This window comes from Botryllus schlosseri, chromosome 14 (genome assembly GCF_051294905.1).
Source record: "Botryllus schlosseri isolate E-star chromosome 14, Bs_hap1, whole genome shotgun sequence".
Taxonomy (NCBI): domain Eukaryota; kingdom Metazoa; phylum Chordata; class Ascidiacea; order Stolidobranchia; family Styelidae; genus Botryllus; species Botryllus schlosseri.
In genome coordinates, this window is record NC_137249.1 from 15,915,570 (window position 1) to 15,931,938 (window position 16,369).

Consider the following 16,369-nt stretch of genomic DNA (forward strand, 5'->3'; position numbering starts at 1 on the left):
ATATCCGGATTTCGGTGCGGGGCATTTCCCTGCCTACATAAAGCACGCGACAACCCTTCAACTGTTTAAAGCTGATGATAGCTCTCTCCGGTCATTTAAGATAACATCCTCCAAGCTTTCTAACTAATCTTCTAACTTGAAATATCTCAACGACGCACTTTTACAAAGCATTCTCTATTTCACCAATCAATCTTAAAAGTAGAATATCTATTCATATGAAAAATATAGGCTCTCTCAGAGATGTCAATCCACTTAGCATTGGGCTGCTTGAATATATTTATCCAGATTCGAGTACGAAGGGCTAAGGAAAGGACGTAGTTTCAATTTTGTCCTTGATGTTTTTTTTGCGGCATATACACCGACTCATGATACACAATACACATACACACGATCTGTGCATATGCATTACATGAGTGCATGATGTGCATATGCCGCTGGACAAGGAAGTGGGCCCTTTGTCCTCCAACGCAGCTCGATGATCGTCCTGTAGTAGACACAGTAGTCAAAGTATAGCAGAAAGACCTGGAAATTACTGTTGTGGAGTTGCTTTGAATACCACGATCGCAGAATCCTTCAACCATCCTGATCAAAGGATTGGCAAAATTTGTACCAGAGTTCTGTAGAATTTCCGACAAACCACACTATATATAGTATCATAATTGTTTCCTCAATAATCTACCGCTTACACGCCCTACAATCATGACTGTAACCAGCAGTCGCCATAAAGCACAAAGATTAAATTGAGTAATATATATTTCAAACCTGCAATAGGTGTATGCATATATGTATGATCAATTCATACATATCGTAAAACCGTCTGAGTGAGAATTCATTCATCAGTGCATAAGATTAAGCATTATATGCCGAATCCCATTAGAATTAACATTAGGCATGTGATTGCTTGCCGGGATCCAGTTGAGTTTAGTTTACTAATAATTTCATCATTTCAAAACGCCACAAGATTGCGATAACATGAAAAGATAGGAAGGAGCCGACAAAACTCGAAGCAGTCTTTCAACCAGTACCCACAGACCTCGAACATGCAAGTAGGTGGCATGTGGACTGAATTAAAGGTACCAGAAGATGACATGAAAAGGTTTAGCAATGAAAATAAAGGTAGATAAATTAATGGTCAAGTAATCGTGAGCGCTGACTAGTATTCATTCTGTAGAATCAGTTTGTACTTTGTCTAGAATGTGGCCATGCTCGACGACAGTGAAATGACAACGCCACAAAGATGAGCTACATATCATCACATCATTAGCAGTCAAACAATGAAAAATAACTGAACATCTGTAATATGCTAGAATTAAAGAAATCTTTGAGTCGATAATTATCATCACAGGAGAAAATTACAGTAATACTTTACTTTTGCATCCATTTCACTGAGAAGATGATACAGGGTTTTCGATGTGAAGTCAGGTCACGAATCACCACCAGCAGTCAGAACCAAAACGATTGGTAGGCCTAACCTCTTGAACATTCTGTAAAAATTTCTTCAAATTTGCGGGCAGTGGCAATTTGTTAACGGAATGGGTGGTCGGGGGCGTCATACTCTTCAAAATCACGAAACGGCATATATCCTTGAGCGTGCCTGGAGATTTTTTGAGCATCAGCATTTCGTGACCGGTGAACACGAATTCTCGACCAGAGTATGGTACATAAAGGCAACGATGACTTCCATGTATCTTTCCAGGTCTAAAAACAGGATTCTCACCATGACAATATCCCAACCATACCATTTCCACAATACCTAGTCATACTCAGTAATTGGTTGAAATAGGATATTGCTGCCCAACCAAGCCATCCACCTGATAATATCAATGCTTATTTAGTGATGAAATCTTTCAATTGGTGGACTCATGAATGTTGCATGGTACCAGCCAGTCATATGATGTGTCTGATGAATCTCCATTTCGAAACATAAAAAAATCATCCCACCATGTGCTCTCAGAAGCCAAAATATACAATTGAATAGTATATTCATATTGAAATGAACCCGAATATTTTCGGCTGACACTCGTCAGGGGTAATCGTCAGCAACTAGTGGAGAATTGGAAAGAACATCGTATATCAACAATCGTATGACAAAATATGACGTCACCAGCATGAAAGAGAGAGCGTTCAATTATAGATAACTAAGGTAAACTAAGGTAACAAACTGAGTTTAGAATTTGACAACATCCGAAAAATCTTACTTGATAACGGTTACCCTGAACACTTCATCAGCCGTGGCATAGAGAGGAAATTAACGCAATTCAACACAGAAAAACAAACAGAGCCCACCGAACGAACAATAAAAGATTTTTATATCCATCTACCCTGGATTGACCCCATTTCCACCCGCTATGAAAAACACTTGATTTCTGCGGTCAGTAAGTGTTACGACACAGTCAAAACCAATGTGATTTTTACAACAACATAACTGCTCCCTTCAACACGCAAAGATGTTCTGCCTGCGCTTCAACAAAGTAATGTAGTGTACGAATATAAGTGCCACTGTGATTGTGGCTACGTGGGAAGAACGTCAAAACGTCTGCAGGAGCGCATAAACCAATATGTCCCCGGATTTATCAGAACACGTGCATCACGATCAGTGAAAAGCTCACCCTTGACTCATCCGCTTAAGATTGATGCTGATCGATCAAAGGCCGTTAATTCTGCCATCGGCAAACATCTGTTAGATTGGTTATGATGCTGTCAGCATTGTGTGTCCTGGAGTTGAAAAGTGGAATCAGCAAACCTATGAACAGATTGCTGTTCAGAGATTCAAATTTCCATCTTGTTCTAAGAATCGGACAACCGACTTTCACCCCTAGTTTTGATAAATTGGTTATTGAGTCGACCAACTTATAAAATCTTGCCAACATTTCTGACCAGTGTACGTTATCATCAAATCAATGTCTCCCCTTATTTTGAATACACATATATATGATCTCCATATCCTCACTATATAATCAAGTACTAGTACCAATGTTGTGTTTCGGTTTATAACCCCAATTGTATATAGTGCGGCCGCGAATGGATTCAAATGTTGAATGCGGCCCGCGAGCTAGAAAGTTTTCCCACCCCTGCTCTATATTATTAAACAAATAAACATTAAAATGCAAAATAGGTTAGCTCTGGCAATCAACTGCTGCACAGCCTCATATTAAGGAAGGCTTCAACTCTTTGTATTTGTATCGCTGGATGATTTGATGGGGTTAAAATACTAATGATATAAGAATCGTTCAATGATACCTGCAAATATCCGTGCCAGTGAGTGCGAATCTTGTGAGTTGTATGGAATCCCCATCAACAGTCCTCCCTTCAATTAAAGGAGTGCAGGTACGCCCAACAATCATACTTTCCTCTGCCCCATCTGGTTCTCGAACCATTAACGGTTCATGCAACCCATCACTTGGACAGAGCCCATTGGAGCACCTCTGCCATAGTAGCACTTCTTCTTGATTCGAAACGATCAGAATTTCAAAGTTAGCAGTGACATGTTCTCTACAGCCATACGAGGCGTGTAGCTGGCGGTCTTCGTCTGTGAAGAACCCGGACGCATCTTGATCACGGAATCGTGTTCGGCCGATGTAAGAAATCTCGCCCGTCTCCAGTTTTCCGCCGCGTACAGCTTCATGTGGTATGGGGTCACTGGGGCTCGGGCTAGGAACCCATTTGTATGGTGGTACAGTCTTCGGATACTGCCCAAGATGTATTGATTCTCGATGCATATTCACGTATCGCAATTTGAACTGATGAATGGAAGAAAATAAATGGAGTTGGACTATGTAGTTTGATCTAAAATGTTCATTCAATTAATCGAAATGTAGCTGACCTAGATGATCTCCTGATCCACTTGCCACAACATCAACAAGTGTTGGCTGGTACGCTTTTTTCGTTGTGTGCGAATATTGAACAAAATTAACAATTGATTATGATTCAATATTGACAATGACGTGTTGTTTAATTGCGATTGTGAGGGAAGATATTGTGCTGACTGCTGATCATACACGACTCATAAAAAAACGAAATGATATCAAAATAGAACGTTAGACCAGACGCTAGATATATAGATTCTCGAACGATCTTGTATTTATTAGGAATCATGTCTGAGATATATCCAAGTCTGCCAACCATACCGACTCTAATCTGTACAATAGTGGCGTGGAAACGGACGTTCCATGTCGATATCCAATTCTAATCCATTTTCTCAATGCAAATATAACGCACCAGCATTAAATTTCCAATAAAATATGACGGATGGCGGAACATAGAAATATATTTAGGAATTGAAACACATGAATGGATAGACTCTATCACATAACTTCTTAAAAAACTAGAAGATACTTCTGACTAAATTCGTTAAACCTGAGAGCCAGTACAAACGGGAAGTCATCATTCAATCATCTCCATCTGAATATTCCGAAATACATGTTATTATTATCCTGCTACATTGCAAAGCGCCACTAAGTGGAAGGAGATTGCTGCAAGAGGTTCACGTCTTGTGTCCTGATGTGATCTAAACTATCGAAGCGTCAAGTTTTTTTATTTTAAATAAAGCGAATTTTCTTGTATTATTAATTTTAGGATACCTGCAATAATTTGACTCGGCAATCCCCGGGGGAAGCCCCCATCATGCAACTGCAACTGGTGAGTTCGCTCACGAGCAGACTTGGACAACTAGAAAATTTTCAGCTTTTCTGAATTAGATTAGAATTAGAATTATAGCTCCACAGTTTTTTCAAATTAGATTAGAATTAGAATTAGAGCTACACAACTTTTTTCAAATTAGATTAGAATTAGAATTAGAGCTACTAAGCTTTTTCCAGATTAGATTAGAATTAGAATCAGAGCTATATACTTAGTTCGCAAAAACTTGGAAATTGAATGAAATTGTATATGGGAAATGAATACAGCAAAATGCAGTCATCATCAACACATCTAATCACAGTGCGTGGTGCAAAAGGCCGTGAGGCGATAAGCGCCACATATTTTTGTTTAATAAACAACAACAACAGTGCATTCCCATAACATGAGAATGGTTAACTTCTGTACACCAAGCTTGGCTCGATTTTTACTATACTTTAATGAAATATTACTTCTTTTATGGTAACCGTGGGCATCGCCCATGTTAGTCAGAATGGCGATGTACTAACGTAAAGTTTTAGAAACTAGAATGTTGTTCGCAGACTACAAGCTACTCTAGCATCCTATATTCGTCATAATATCTACTATGACTGTACGATGTAAGGCGATGGCGGCTTGGCACTGGATTTTCCTGCTCAAGCGGGATATTCTTGTTAACTCACTGCAATAGTGCAATATGCCTCGGACAAAGAGGAATTTTCAGGAAAACAATTAGAGAATACGGACATTTCACAAATTAGATTAGAATTAGAATTAGAGCATAAGAACATTTCGCTAATTAGATTAGAATTAGAATTAGAGCATAGAAGCATTTCACAAATTAGATTAGAATTAGATTACTGGCATTTTGCTCTAATTTAGTGAAATTAGACAACTAGAATTATCTAGTTGTCCAAGTCTGCTCACGAGGGAGTTTGTTGTAGTAGTGCTCTGTATGTCAGTGCAGGGGTGTGAAGGACCGAATGATTAAGCGATGCTACCGATGTTTCTGTATTAGCAACAACGCTTTGTTTTCAATTTTGACTCTTTAGGAGATATGTGTAACATTCTCTTTTGATATCCATATCCGTATATTATATCTCGCATCTGGTAGGCTATGCGTATGTCATATAGTGACAAATATAGTGTGAGCTGTGAGTAGGTGTAGAGAGCTTTATCATATTTGATCTGCTTAATCTGACCTAGTTATAAAACTAAAAATGTAATTTCTTGAATTCAAAAACCCAACATTGCAAAAGGCTTGAAGGCCTGCTCTGCTTTGGAAACATACCGTATTAATATTACATTCATAAATTCACTTTTTCGTGCTTTCCAATATAATAAACGGTTTAGTAATTTGGGCTATCACTGGGTTTGGCCATCATTCCCTATTGGTACTACCATGCTTTTCCGGCGTATTGTGGTAAACTGTGGTCTGCGTATTGTTTCAATACTGCGCTGCCGGAGTAATCCACAGCAGCATTTTGCATCATCCTATAGCAACAAGAGCACAATATATGCTTTGTCATCAGCCCCCGGAAAAAGCGGTGTTGCAGTGATTAGAGTCTCCGGTGACGAAAGCGCAAATGTCATCATGAAAATGACAAGATTCCAAACCTTACCGAAACCTAGACATGCAACGGTCACCAATATTTTCAATCATCATTCTGGCGAGCATCTAGATAAAGCAATGGTCATCTGGTTTCCTCGACCACACAGTTTCACAGGCGAGGATGTTTGTGAGTTACATGTACACGGTGGGAATGCTGTTGTATCTTCAATATTTCGAGCCTTGTCAGAATTACCGGGATTGAATCACGCGGAAGCAGGAGAATACACAAAGCGAGCATTTTTAAATGGAAAATTAGACCTTACAGAGGTAGAGGGACTTGGAGACTTGATCCACGCTGAAACGGAAGAACAGAGGAAGCAGGCTCTAAAACAAATGGACGGGCTTTTAAAATCTGTCGTGGAGACTTGGGGTAAAGATCTACTCAACTGCCTCGCCCATTTAGAGGCCTACATCGATTTCGGAGAAGATCAGCACATTGATGATGATGTCATCGACGATGTCACAACTAAAATAAATTCGTTAGCCGCACAAATTCAAGAGCACCTGAATGACAAAAGACGTGGTGAGCTTCTGCGTTCCGGAGTTCGTTTGGCTATCGTCGGAAAACCTAACGTGGGCAAAAGCAGCTTGCTGAATCTACTGACAACCAAGCAGACAGCCATCGTATCTCCGATTGCAGGTACGACACGAGATGTGCTACAAAGCACGATAGATGTCAACGGGTTTCCTGTTATAATCAGTGACACAGCTGGTATCAGAGACACAACTGATGTTATTGAAAGTGAAGGTGTTCGTAGAGCGAAAGAAGCCGCTTTGATTGCTGATTTAGTAATTTTTGTTATAGATGCCATGGAAATTATTCAGTCCAACCTTACTACGTATGTCAAAAGCATCAACAAACAGTTAGACTGCATTAATGAAAACCAGCGTACATTAATTGTCATTAATAAAATCGACTTGATGAAGTCTTCTCAAATGGAAATTCTAAAATCAAGTCTCAAAAACTGCGATTCGGATATGATGGTGACGACCCTGTCTTGCACAACTCAAACCGGGTTTAAGCAGTTTTTGAACGATCTCTCTAACCAAGTAAAAATTCTTTGCTTGGGCGATGATTCGTCGCCATTCAGTCCAAGTCTCACTCAAGAGAGGCACCGTGCTCATGTCGCAAATTGCTTTACGGAACTGTGTCATTGTCAAAGTGTTTTAAAGGACGATGTTGTCATCGCCGCAGAGCACTTGAGACTTGCTATGAATAATTTGGGCAAATTAACTGGAAAGATCGGTGCCGAAGATATTCTTGATGTTATTTTTCGTGATTTTTGTATCGGGAAGTAGGCTTAGCGATATGAAGCATGTCATGTCATTGTGGGAATGTTATTAGACATACAGCTAATATCAATACCTAGTAAATGTTGGATAAATAAACAGTTGTTTTCAAAATTTAATACATCACGTAAAACGGTTATTTTCAAGGATCGATTTAAAAGATATTTTCCTGTACATGCGGGTTTTTCATACGATAGAAAAATTGACACCCTGCCTTGGAATTGAAGGTAGCGTGAATCTGTTTTCAACGGAGAATGACGCCGCGGTTTTGAAATTACATTTAGTTATCATGATGTCCCATTGTTGTTACAATTTCCGTCCGCCAAAAATTACTAGTCTAGAAATTCCAAAATATTATAAGTAGTTCGACTTTGAAAACTGTGGAACATACTTGACCGTTTTAGTAAGTATCATCAGTGAATTTAGCTGATGGTATCGGTTGTCGGGCCACAATGCAGTACTTCCCATACTGCCTATCATGAATGTCAGTATTGGCCTGCCTTTGAAGTCACTCGTTTTAATAGTATACAAATATAATTCTATATAACTCTTCTAACCTTTCTCAATGCAGCAACTTCACACTCTCCGAACCTCTTCGAAAAGACAGCATAGTCTGCGACCAAGACCATCAAGCCAGTAACTTAGTTGTAACTCAAGTTTTATTAGATAATCAATTGGATCCAGCAGTAGAAAACCAAAACCAAGTGACAGTTGCATAGCAGAAATATATTCAGCAACTATTATCATGGAAGAATTTTCAGCCTTGACTTTCATACATTTACATAAAATTAAGTCATCAATTCAACTTAAATGCAACCGCAATTGAAAACACAGGGCATCATTATTTCTAACAGGTCTACGAATCACGCAAACCATAAGCGATAAGTTCAACAAGTGCATTCAAGTGGATTTGAGAACTATAAAAGTTCTAGCGACTATACACATTTCAGATCTATACTACAAATAAAGAGACACGTACGTAGGCTGCTTAAAAGGTTCTCAATTCGGAACTTTGCTACAAAACCGACAACAAAAAGGAGAAATCGTAATTCAAGTTGACACTTGAATCAGAAACATGGACACAACTCTCTCAACGCAAATACTTAGTACTACGAAAACCGTTTGTCATACTCGAAGTACTTGTAAGATGCACCTGGCTAGGCCCATGTAATCAGGGGCCAATTTGGTACACAATTGCAGAAGATACAATGTTCAATTGTTCATGCTTGAGACACAGTGCGTTTAGGTTGACAATGACACTTTAAAATATGTTTGACATCAGGGAGTTGTCTCAAGATCCACAACTCTCATTTGAAGTGAAGTTGTACTTGAACACAATCAACTTGCTCTTTTTGATGATGATTGACAGAGATCGTTATTGTAGAATGTAGAGCTTGCGGGGCTAGTTATACTCTTTTTCAATGCTGCATTGCCAGCATCACGACAGGGTTTTCATACATACGTCAAAGTATGCCATAATTGATCGCAAAATATGAAAATACATTGTTTTTACAAGCGAGACACATATTTTCCAGCCAATTAATTAGAAGAAAGCGCCACGCCGTACAAACATGAACTGCAGCACACAAGTCGACCCCAGACAGCCTACTTCCCGTGGTATTATTTAGATCAGGATGCTAATCTCACATTGAAATGATTGTCTATGTACAAACTACCTCAAATGTGAATAATGACCGCGACATATTTAGGCCGTTATGTCGGTAGGCGTACTATATCTGCACGGGCAGCATGGTCCTTCCAAAACTGCAGGTACAGACAGGTATTTGAAACGATCCAGCAATGGTGATTGTCAACAGTGCCGATAGATCACGCTCTCCAAGTTAATATAGAAGTCTTTTTTTTGCCAGTGGTTCGGTGATGCATATAATGCGAGCACAACGGACCCAACACAAATCATTGCTTCCGCCTTTGCTCGCTTATTATGGCGACGACCAATTTTTCGACTGTGATCGCCAGGCCTTTATCGAGAAGGTCGAGTACGCCGCGTTGTAACCATTTCGGGATGGTGGTGCGCGCGTGTTGGAAGCCGAGTTTCTGTAGAATGTAGTCGACGCCGACCGGTTCGATTCTGCGACCAGCCCACGATATGAGGCTGTGAATAGGAATGGCAGAAAATAAGTCACACGATCCGACATCAGAAAATATTCGCTCCTGGTAGTCCGAGATGGTCAGAGATGTAGCCTACTCGCTTTTTTCGGAGTGCTGAAGAAGGTTAAGCTTTTGGAGTAGGCTACTTCCATTTGAACGGTTTTTGGGCTAAACAAATTACTTTTCTCAAGTTGGATTTTGAAAAGTTGGATACAGTGTTGCAGCTGTGAAATTGTAGCAAGAACCGAGTGAAATAGCCCCTGAATCACGGTAGACAACACCTTGGAGTCTTACAAAAATACCTTTTTTTTCGTATTCCGGGGATTCACTGATTAATTTGTTAGGTTACCTACATAAACGCTGCAGACTAAAATTGGCACGATTCCAACTAGTAGATGTGAACACACAGGAATTTGAAAATTTTGAATTCTGAAAATGATATTTTTTAAAATTTTACCGTCAAACCCATGAAATCGTTTAGTGGTCTACAGAAACGATGCAAAACAAATTTGACGCAATTCCAATTCGCAGAAGCGAAGTTATTTGAGTTCGTCATTGAAGAGGCACCGCGCTCTAAAAATGAAGTGGTCTCAAATTGAAGCGCGGATCGAAAAAATATTTTTGGCCGCGGCCATTTTCTCCAGAAAGCCATTGTAATGGAGAATGGAGTACGGTGATTACGCATATGTTGCAAGTGGCAACGTGAGTCCGTGCTGCTGTATCAGTGAAAGAAAACCTGAGTGTCGCAGCATACGTTTACCGCATACTACATAAAGGAATTGAGCTACAATATGGAGGTCGCGTCAAGCAAGTGCAACGGTGAAGATATCGTGCCAGAAATTTCGCAACGGGTTAAGAAACGTGGTAGCTGGAGCGGAATGGGTCTTATGCAACATACATTGACTTGCAGCTCCATTACGATGGCTTTCTGAAGAAAATGGCTGCGGCCAATTTTTTTTCGATGTGCGCTTCAATTTGAGACCACATAATTTTTAGAGCATAGTGCCCCTTTAATAATTCCAGGATTACATACCATCCCGGCTATTTTTGTGAATCGAAAATTTTGAACTGCAATAACTTAGCTTCCACCGGTTAGTAGCGAGCAACAACCGTTATGTTTTGTTCTTTTTAGACAACTTGCCAGTTTCATGCGGTTGAAAGTAAAAATTCTTTTATAATAAGTTCAAAATTTACGAACTCCTGTTCAATATTTAATGCAACCTGGCGAGTCTACTGATTACTGGAAGATTTGCAAATAGCCTATCAAAACAAACGGTTCTTACGTCACAGTGGGCTCCAGCTGCCAATTCTTGCAAACAAACTCTCTCATATCGACCGCGTCGACGGGGAGGGGTTTCAGAACGGATGCTTCCGACGAATAAGATCCGGTGCTGTCTTCATAGACGCCCACGTTCAAGGAGGACAGCTTTGTCCTGCTGCTGAGGGCTTGCTGTTTCTCCTGATTGGACGAGGAACGGCGAATTGTGAAAATATTGACAACGTGTACGCAACGCAACCGTGAAGACTCACTTTTAGGTAGGATGAGATGAGGTCGTGAAGAAATAAAAGAAGTTCCACGTCCATTGTGACGCAGATGTGGTCGGTGAATTCCGTTATGAAAGTGCATTCCACCAAAGGCTTATTCTCAGTATCTGCAAAGCAATTGAATGTACTGCTACCTTAGTGGACCGATGATCATGCACCACGATTACAAAATTGTGTCACGAAACTTCAAAATCCTGAATAGTGGGAACAGTATGGACAAATATGTCTCGCCAGTTACGAGTCTTATCCATCGCATCATCAACAGTATGAATGATTGAAATTAGACAAGTTATTACATGGCTTTACAAACTGTAGGTCACAATCCTGTTAGGGGCGCCAATATGTTACAATAATTGGTATAGGAATGCTATATAGGCTAGCTTAGTCATTGCCGAGTCAATGAGCCTTGTTACTCAATAATATCATATCCCCGGGGGTAGACTAAATTTGAATTTTTCAACAGTGATTACAGAGCATAGAGTTTGAAGTCCATGCCCCAAGAAACATGTTTGGTGACAATTGTTCTTTCGCCACATTCGCTACAAAATCTCGAACAATGGGCTGGTAAATTGGTTGTGCTGATGTCCTGGTTTATGCACAATTGCGTATATTGCGTCGGTCGAATAATTCTCTAGTATATTGAGTGGATTCTCATCTTTCTGAAATTCCCCCGTTTTGGCTCGAATAAAATTGCAGTAAGTTTACTTACTTGCGAGTACGAGTATTGTCTCAGTACACACACAGTCATCTCTGTCTCTCTCTCATCACATAAGCACAATATACTCACCATTTGGATCAGGCTCGGTCGGTCCTTGAATATGCTCACTCTTGAAATCCAGCTGCACCTTGGGCAAAGCGAATATAATATCCGCTTCGTGATTGTACACAATACCACTGCCGCTAGACTCGGCCTGCTTCCCAAACTGTGTCGACGCGCTCTCGCCCACAGAAGATGCGTTACCCCCCGCGGAAGCCCCGATGTTGTTCAAGGTACGCAGCATTTTCAGTTCTTCGTTCCGCGACGCAGTCATGAACGCGAACCATTCGGCGATTGGGGCCGAACCGGGCGGCGGGTTTTGATTTCTGGACCGCGTCACGCGGCTGACGGTGGCCAGGGGGTCGGACGACTTTTGCGTGCGGGACAGCCACTTGTCGTGGCCAAGGGTGACGGTCAGGCTCTGGATGGCGAGGGTCGAAGTCTCGCGGCCACGGGCTGATTCTGTGAGGGGAGTATGGAAATAAAGATAAAGACTTAGCTCTGAATAAAAGTTCCCTTGGAGTTACAGAACTTCAACATACAACTGAATAATATCTTTGCGATGAAATGAACAATTATATTCGGCTGACACTCATTAGGGGTAATAGAGGATTCAAAAGAGCTTTGTCTATCAACAGGTGCATCACCAAATTGAATGTGACAGGCTATTAATTAGAATATCCCACTCCAGCATATGGCCCAAGTGTTTTAATAACCAAACCTGCAGTCATGCAAGAGGCAGAATTCTAGATCAACCAATAAGTTATAATTGTTGAAAAAAAACATCAAAGAAAAAATACAAAGTTAATTGAATAAAATAAGGTGCCGGAAACTTGCTAAACTGCAATCCGCCCAAATCCATATTTTCTTCATCAAAAATCATAATATTTATCAAAATGTTGGAAAAATCAGTCGCTTCTACTTCAAAGCAATATATAGGAAGCGAAATAATCAGATTGGGCATCAATGAACGACTAGTGATATCAGCAGACCTAGCAGGATGTCAGACCGATAGACCATACACGATCGTTTCGACATCATCCATTACATTGTACTGTTGCATTGTGCAGTGTGTGTATCGTGCAAATAAAAATACAGAATCACTGACTATGATTATTAGGGTTGTTCAGATTTGAAAAATTGTCAGGAAACTTCGACCATTGTGATCCAAATGATGGTTTAGTACATAAAAACACTTTTATGAGCTATTATGGTCATCTTCATCGTGATCTTCCTATTCCGCAAAGCCCCCAAAGATCAGGGTCCAATTCTCCTAATTATTGGGGATTCCCCTGACTGTGTTTACCTAGCTCATAATGCAAAGCAGTTCTCAGCGGTGATGATTGTACCTTTAGGAAAGCTTGCAGTTGATAATAACAGTATATATGCGGGAAATATCGAGTTAATATATATCTTTTGACAATTGCACTGAACTACATATACCTGAGCTACCTTCAGGAATATGTGTTGTAATCTGTAGGCCTACTGCTACAGCTGTTGTATGAATGAAACAAATGCATGCATTTCCAGGTGACTTTTACTTTGCGACTGTTGGTGAAAGAACTATTAAGTAGGAATGTAATGTAGGAATGTCAGTGTCTCCGCCTCAAATTCGGTTCATTTGCAAAATACTGAGTAATCTCTTTCTGCTCGAAGACGACGAAAACGCAGGACTCTCCTGTTGCCATAGAGTGGAATATGACAAGGATATCTATGGAGCAACATTGTGAAAGCGCTACAAGTTCATGATACTAGGCTTGCTCTTGAAACAAGAATAGAGTCAAGTGAAGAAGATGTATGTTTCTGAAACTCAATGAATTTATTGCGAGAACATTTTGCACAATCAAATTATGAAGCAGATTATTGCCAAAAATATCAGTAGGCCTACATCATAACATTTTCGTGGCTTGCGACAATTGTTATTATCACTGAAAATATGTTATGAATTAGTAAGCATAAAAACCAAAAAAAAATGGATCGCGGCATGCTCCAGTCACTTAAGCAAGTTTTAGGCAGGGCTTAAATGAATTTTAGTGCAGATTTTTTGAAGCTCTGATACTTCTGGCGGTGTTGCGCAACAACTTGCAGCAAACTTTTCTTCTGAAGTTCATCATCTGTGATGATAGCAGCATAGTCGGTGTTGAGTTTGACTCCTCGTTCCGCAGCGTCGTTCACGACTTTAACAGTACTAACAAAACGACTCATGATCTTGTATGATTCATACTCAGGCCATTGTTTCACAGGCTGATTCAACCATTCTCCAGAACACTTAAATTCGATGAACAAATGCCATGACTGAGGGCCCACTAAATCAGCCAAAGTGGTGCTCCCGTCTATAGTCCTCTCCGACGAGAAAACAGGTGGTCCCCGTCGATAGGTTTGCGGTTTTTCAACTTCCAGTAGCCGGCTTGCAATACTTTTTCTGGTATGGTAACTTTCTTTTTCCGAGAATAGGGCATAAACCACAGTTTCTTCCACAATGTACCATGGATGTTTCATCAACTTATTGCAAGCAGATTCAGCAACCTCTTTGTCGGTAGTTGTATATCCGTGCATCTCTTGAATGAAACGCAAGTCGTTCCCTGGAGCGTCGCGCCCAATGCTGCAATCCAGCCAAGCGGGAACATAGAATAAACTTAGAAACAAGTTCATGCGTTTCAGTTGACGAATGAAACATTCTGAATATTGCATCTGATCAGCCCACATGAACATATTCTGAGAATATAGAATAGTTCCCATCCACCTGGCATGATGAGTGGGACCCGGCCTTTGATGATTTGCACGAAACGGAGCACCTAAGATAGCTAAGGTGTTGATGACGCAGAGTTTATAGTCATCCCTAGTAAAGAAATCTTTTTTGTTGAAGGCTTGTGTCAAATGAGCTATGACATTGGCAGCTCTCTCACTGTAATCCTCTGGGACTACCAAAATTCGAGTTGGAACAGTTCTGTCTATTTTTGTCCATTTTTTTTGAAATTGTTGAATACTGTATTTTCGGGACCCGTGGTTTGACATCCAAAGATACATTTCCAAACACTCTTTACTACCAACTCCAATACATGATGGCGACAAGCATGATACAACATTTTTTTACCTATGAGGTCTTCCAATAACTTTGCAGCCCCCTTTTTCCACCCACTATTGCTCGATGTTGTGTCAAATACCAATGCAGAAATGGAGTTCTGCAGATTCCAATCCGATATCAATTGAAATGCAGTTTTTGCTTGAATCTCGCCTGTTGCATGATCAATCTTCTGAATTCCAAGTAACATCCCATCTGTATGCTGAGGATAAGAAGACAATATCACAGCCAATGCTTCATAGCTTGTTCCAAATCTGTCTTCTGTCAACTTTCCATCCCAGTGTATAGCAGCATGATTGGGTAGGTCTTGTTGGAATGATTCAAATATTTCATGCGAAACCTCAAGGCGATTAGCCTCTCTATGTCTCTTTATACTTGATCTGGATAGCACAAAGTCGTCAATATCCCCTCCGCATGCCTGTATGAAAGCACTAAGTAGCATAGTTGCTTGGTTATCAGTCAGTTTTAGACGGTCCAGCACATCACTAATATGTTTGTCATCTAACAAGTTTCTTGGGGCTTGAAGTTTAATAAATGATGGATATTTGATTGCAGCATCATATTCAGAGGGTGGAGTACTGGTTTCCTCCCCAGATGACGAGGACATTAATGTGACAAATTCATCACTAGAACTTGTGCTCGCAGATGCTGAAATTGGTTCGTCACTGATCTCAGTTGGAATCTATGCCTGGCTTCTTTCAAAGATCTTATCTTTTCCTGCGAGTCGTGCACTGCGAGAATGCTGTTGGTCCTCATAAAATGCGACGTCTTCATTCTTTTGAGATGGCGACAACTGCGAATCATTTTTTATAAGTGATATTGCTTCGGAATGTCCAATGTCCCACAAATTATCGAGTTTATCACAAAATGCTTGGCGCTTCCCCCCAACATCACCTGACCGATCCTTGCTCTTTTTAAGATCATACCAAGTGTCATGAACTTTTCGCAGCATCGGAACAATGTTCTGCAATTGTTTCATGGGTATTCTTGCCATATTCCATACTTTGGCAACCTCTTTAACAGTTTGAAGAAGAACTTCTTGCGTTTTGGTAGTCTTAGGGCAGTTTTCTTTCAGATATAGCAAATACTGTAGAACCTGACGTAGAGTCGGTAACTTGGAATGACTTATACACTCAGATGAATATCCGATCAAGTAGTGACCCGACTTTGATCTTGTTTTTGGTGGGTCTGACACAACCTTTCTCCGCTTTTCTTCAGACATTCTTCTTCAACTAAATTGCACTATACCATCAAATGATATAACTTGTTTTTTTAAAGATACACTAAAATTGAGAAAAATATTACTGACATTACACATTACAGACCTTTCAATAGCATTTACTGGCTAAAAACTAGGTGC

The 16,369-nt window shown here is 40.3% G+C and overlaps 3 protein-coding genes across 4 annotated transcripts in view; 1 reads left to right on the forward strand and 2 right to left on the reverse strand.

Moving 5' to 3' along the window:
• Positions 1 to 1,285: 1,285 nt before the first annotated feature.
• Positions 1,286 to 3,772, reverse strand: LOC145454970 (pfs47 receptor-like). The gene is made up of 2 exons (XM_080332898.1): positions 3,241 to 3,772; positions 1,286 to 1,698 (listed from the first exon to the last, which is right to left on the reverse strand). Exons 1-2 carry the CDS (start codon positions 3,717 to 3,719, stop codon positions 1,431 to 1,433), a joined length of 747 nt encoding a protein of 248 aa, XP_080189024.1. The 5' UTR covers positions 3,720 to 3,772; the 3' UTR covers positions 1,286 to 1,430.
• Positions 3,773 to 4,830: 1,058 nt separating this feature from the next.
• Positions 4,831 to 8,225, forward strand: LOC145455872 (5-taurinomethyluridine-[tRNA] synthase subunit GTPB3, mitochondrial-like). Of its 2 annotated transcripts, XM_080333893.1 has the most exons (2): positions 4,831 to 6,866; positions 8,088 to 8,225. In XM_080333893.1, the coding sequence occupies exons 1-2, from the start codon at positions 6,017 to 6,019 to the stop codon at positions 8,126 to 8,128; spliced, it is 891 nt and encodes a 296-aa protein (XP_080190019.1). In that variant the 5' UTR covers positions 4,831 to 6,016; the 3' UTR covers positions 8,129 to 8,225. The 2 variants fall into 2 exon arrangements, with proteins under 2 accessions (XP_080190019.1, XP_080190018.1); XM_080333892.1 differs by lacking the exon at positions 8,088 to 8,225 and having other exon boundaries at positions 4,833 to 7,690.
• The window catches only part of LOC145455873 (bridge-like lipid transfer protein family member 1), a 72,319-nt gene continuing 64,107 nt past the window's right edge, over positions 8,158 to 16,369 (reverse strand). The window contains exons 78-81 of the mRNA XM_080333894.1: positions 11,958 to 12,389; positions 11,156 to 11,277; positions 10,909 to 11,084; positions 8,158 to 9,629 (exon numbers count right to left, since the gene is read on the reverse strand). Coding sequence (XP_080190020.1) covers positions 9,431 to 9,629; positions 10,909 to 11,084; positions 11,156 to 11,277; positions 11,958 to 12,389 — 929 coding nt within the window. The 3' untranslated portion in view covers positions 8,158 to 9,430. The remainder of the gene's footprint in view (positions 9,630 to 10,908; positions 11,085 to 11,155; positions 11,278 to 11,957; positions 12,390 to 16,369) is intronic.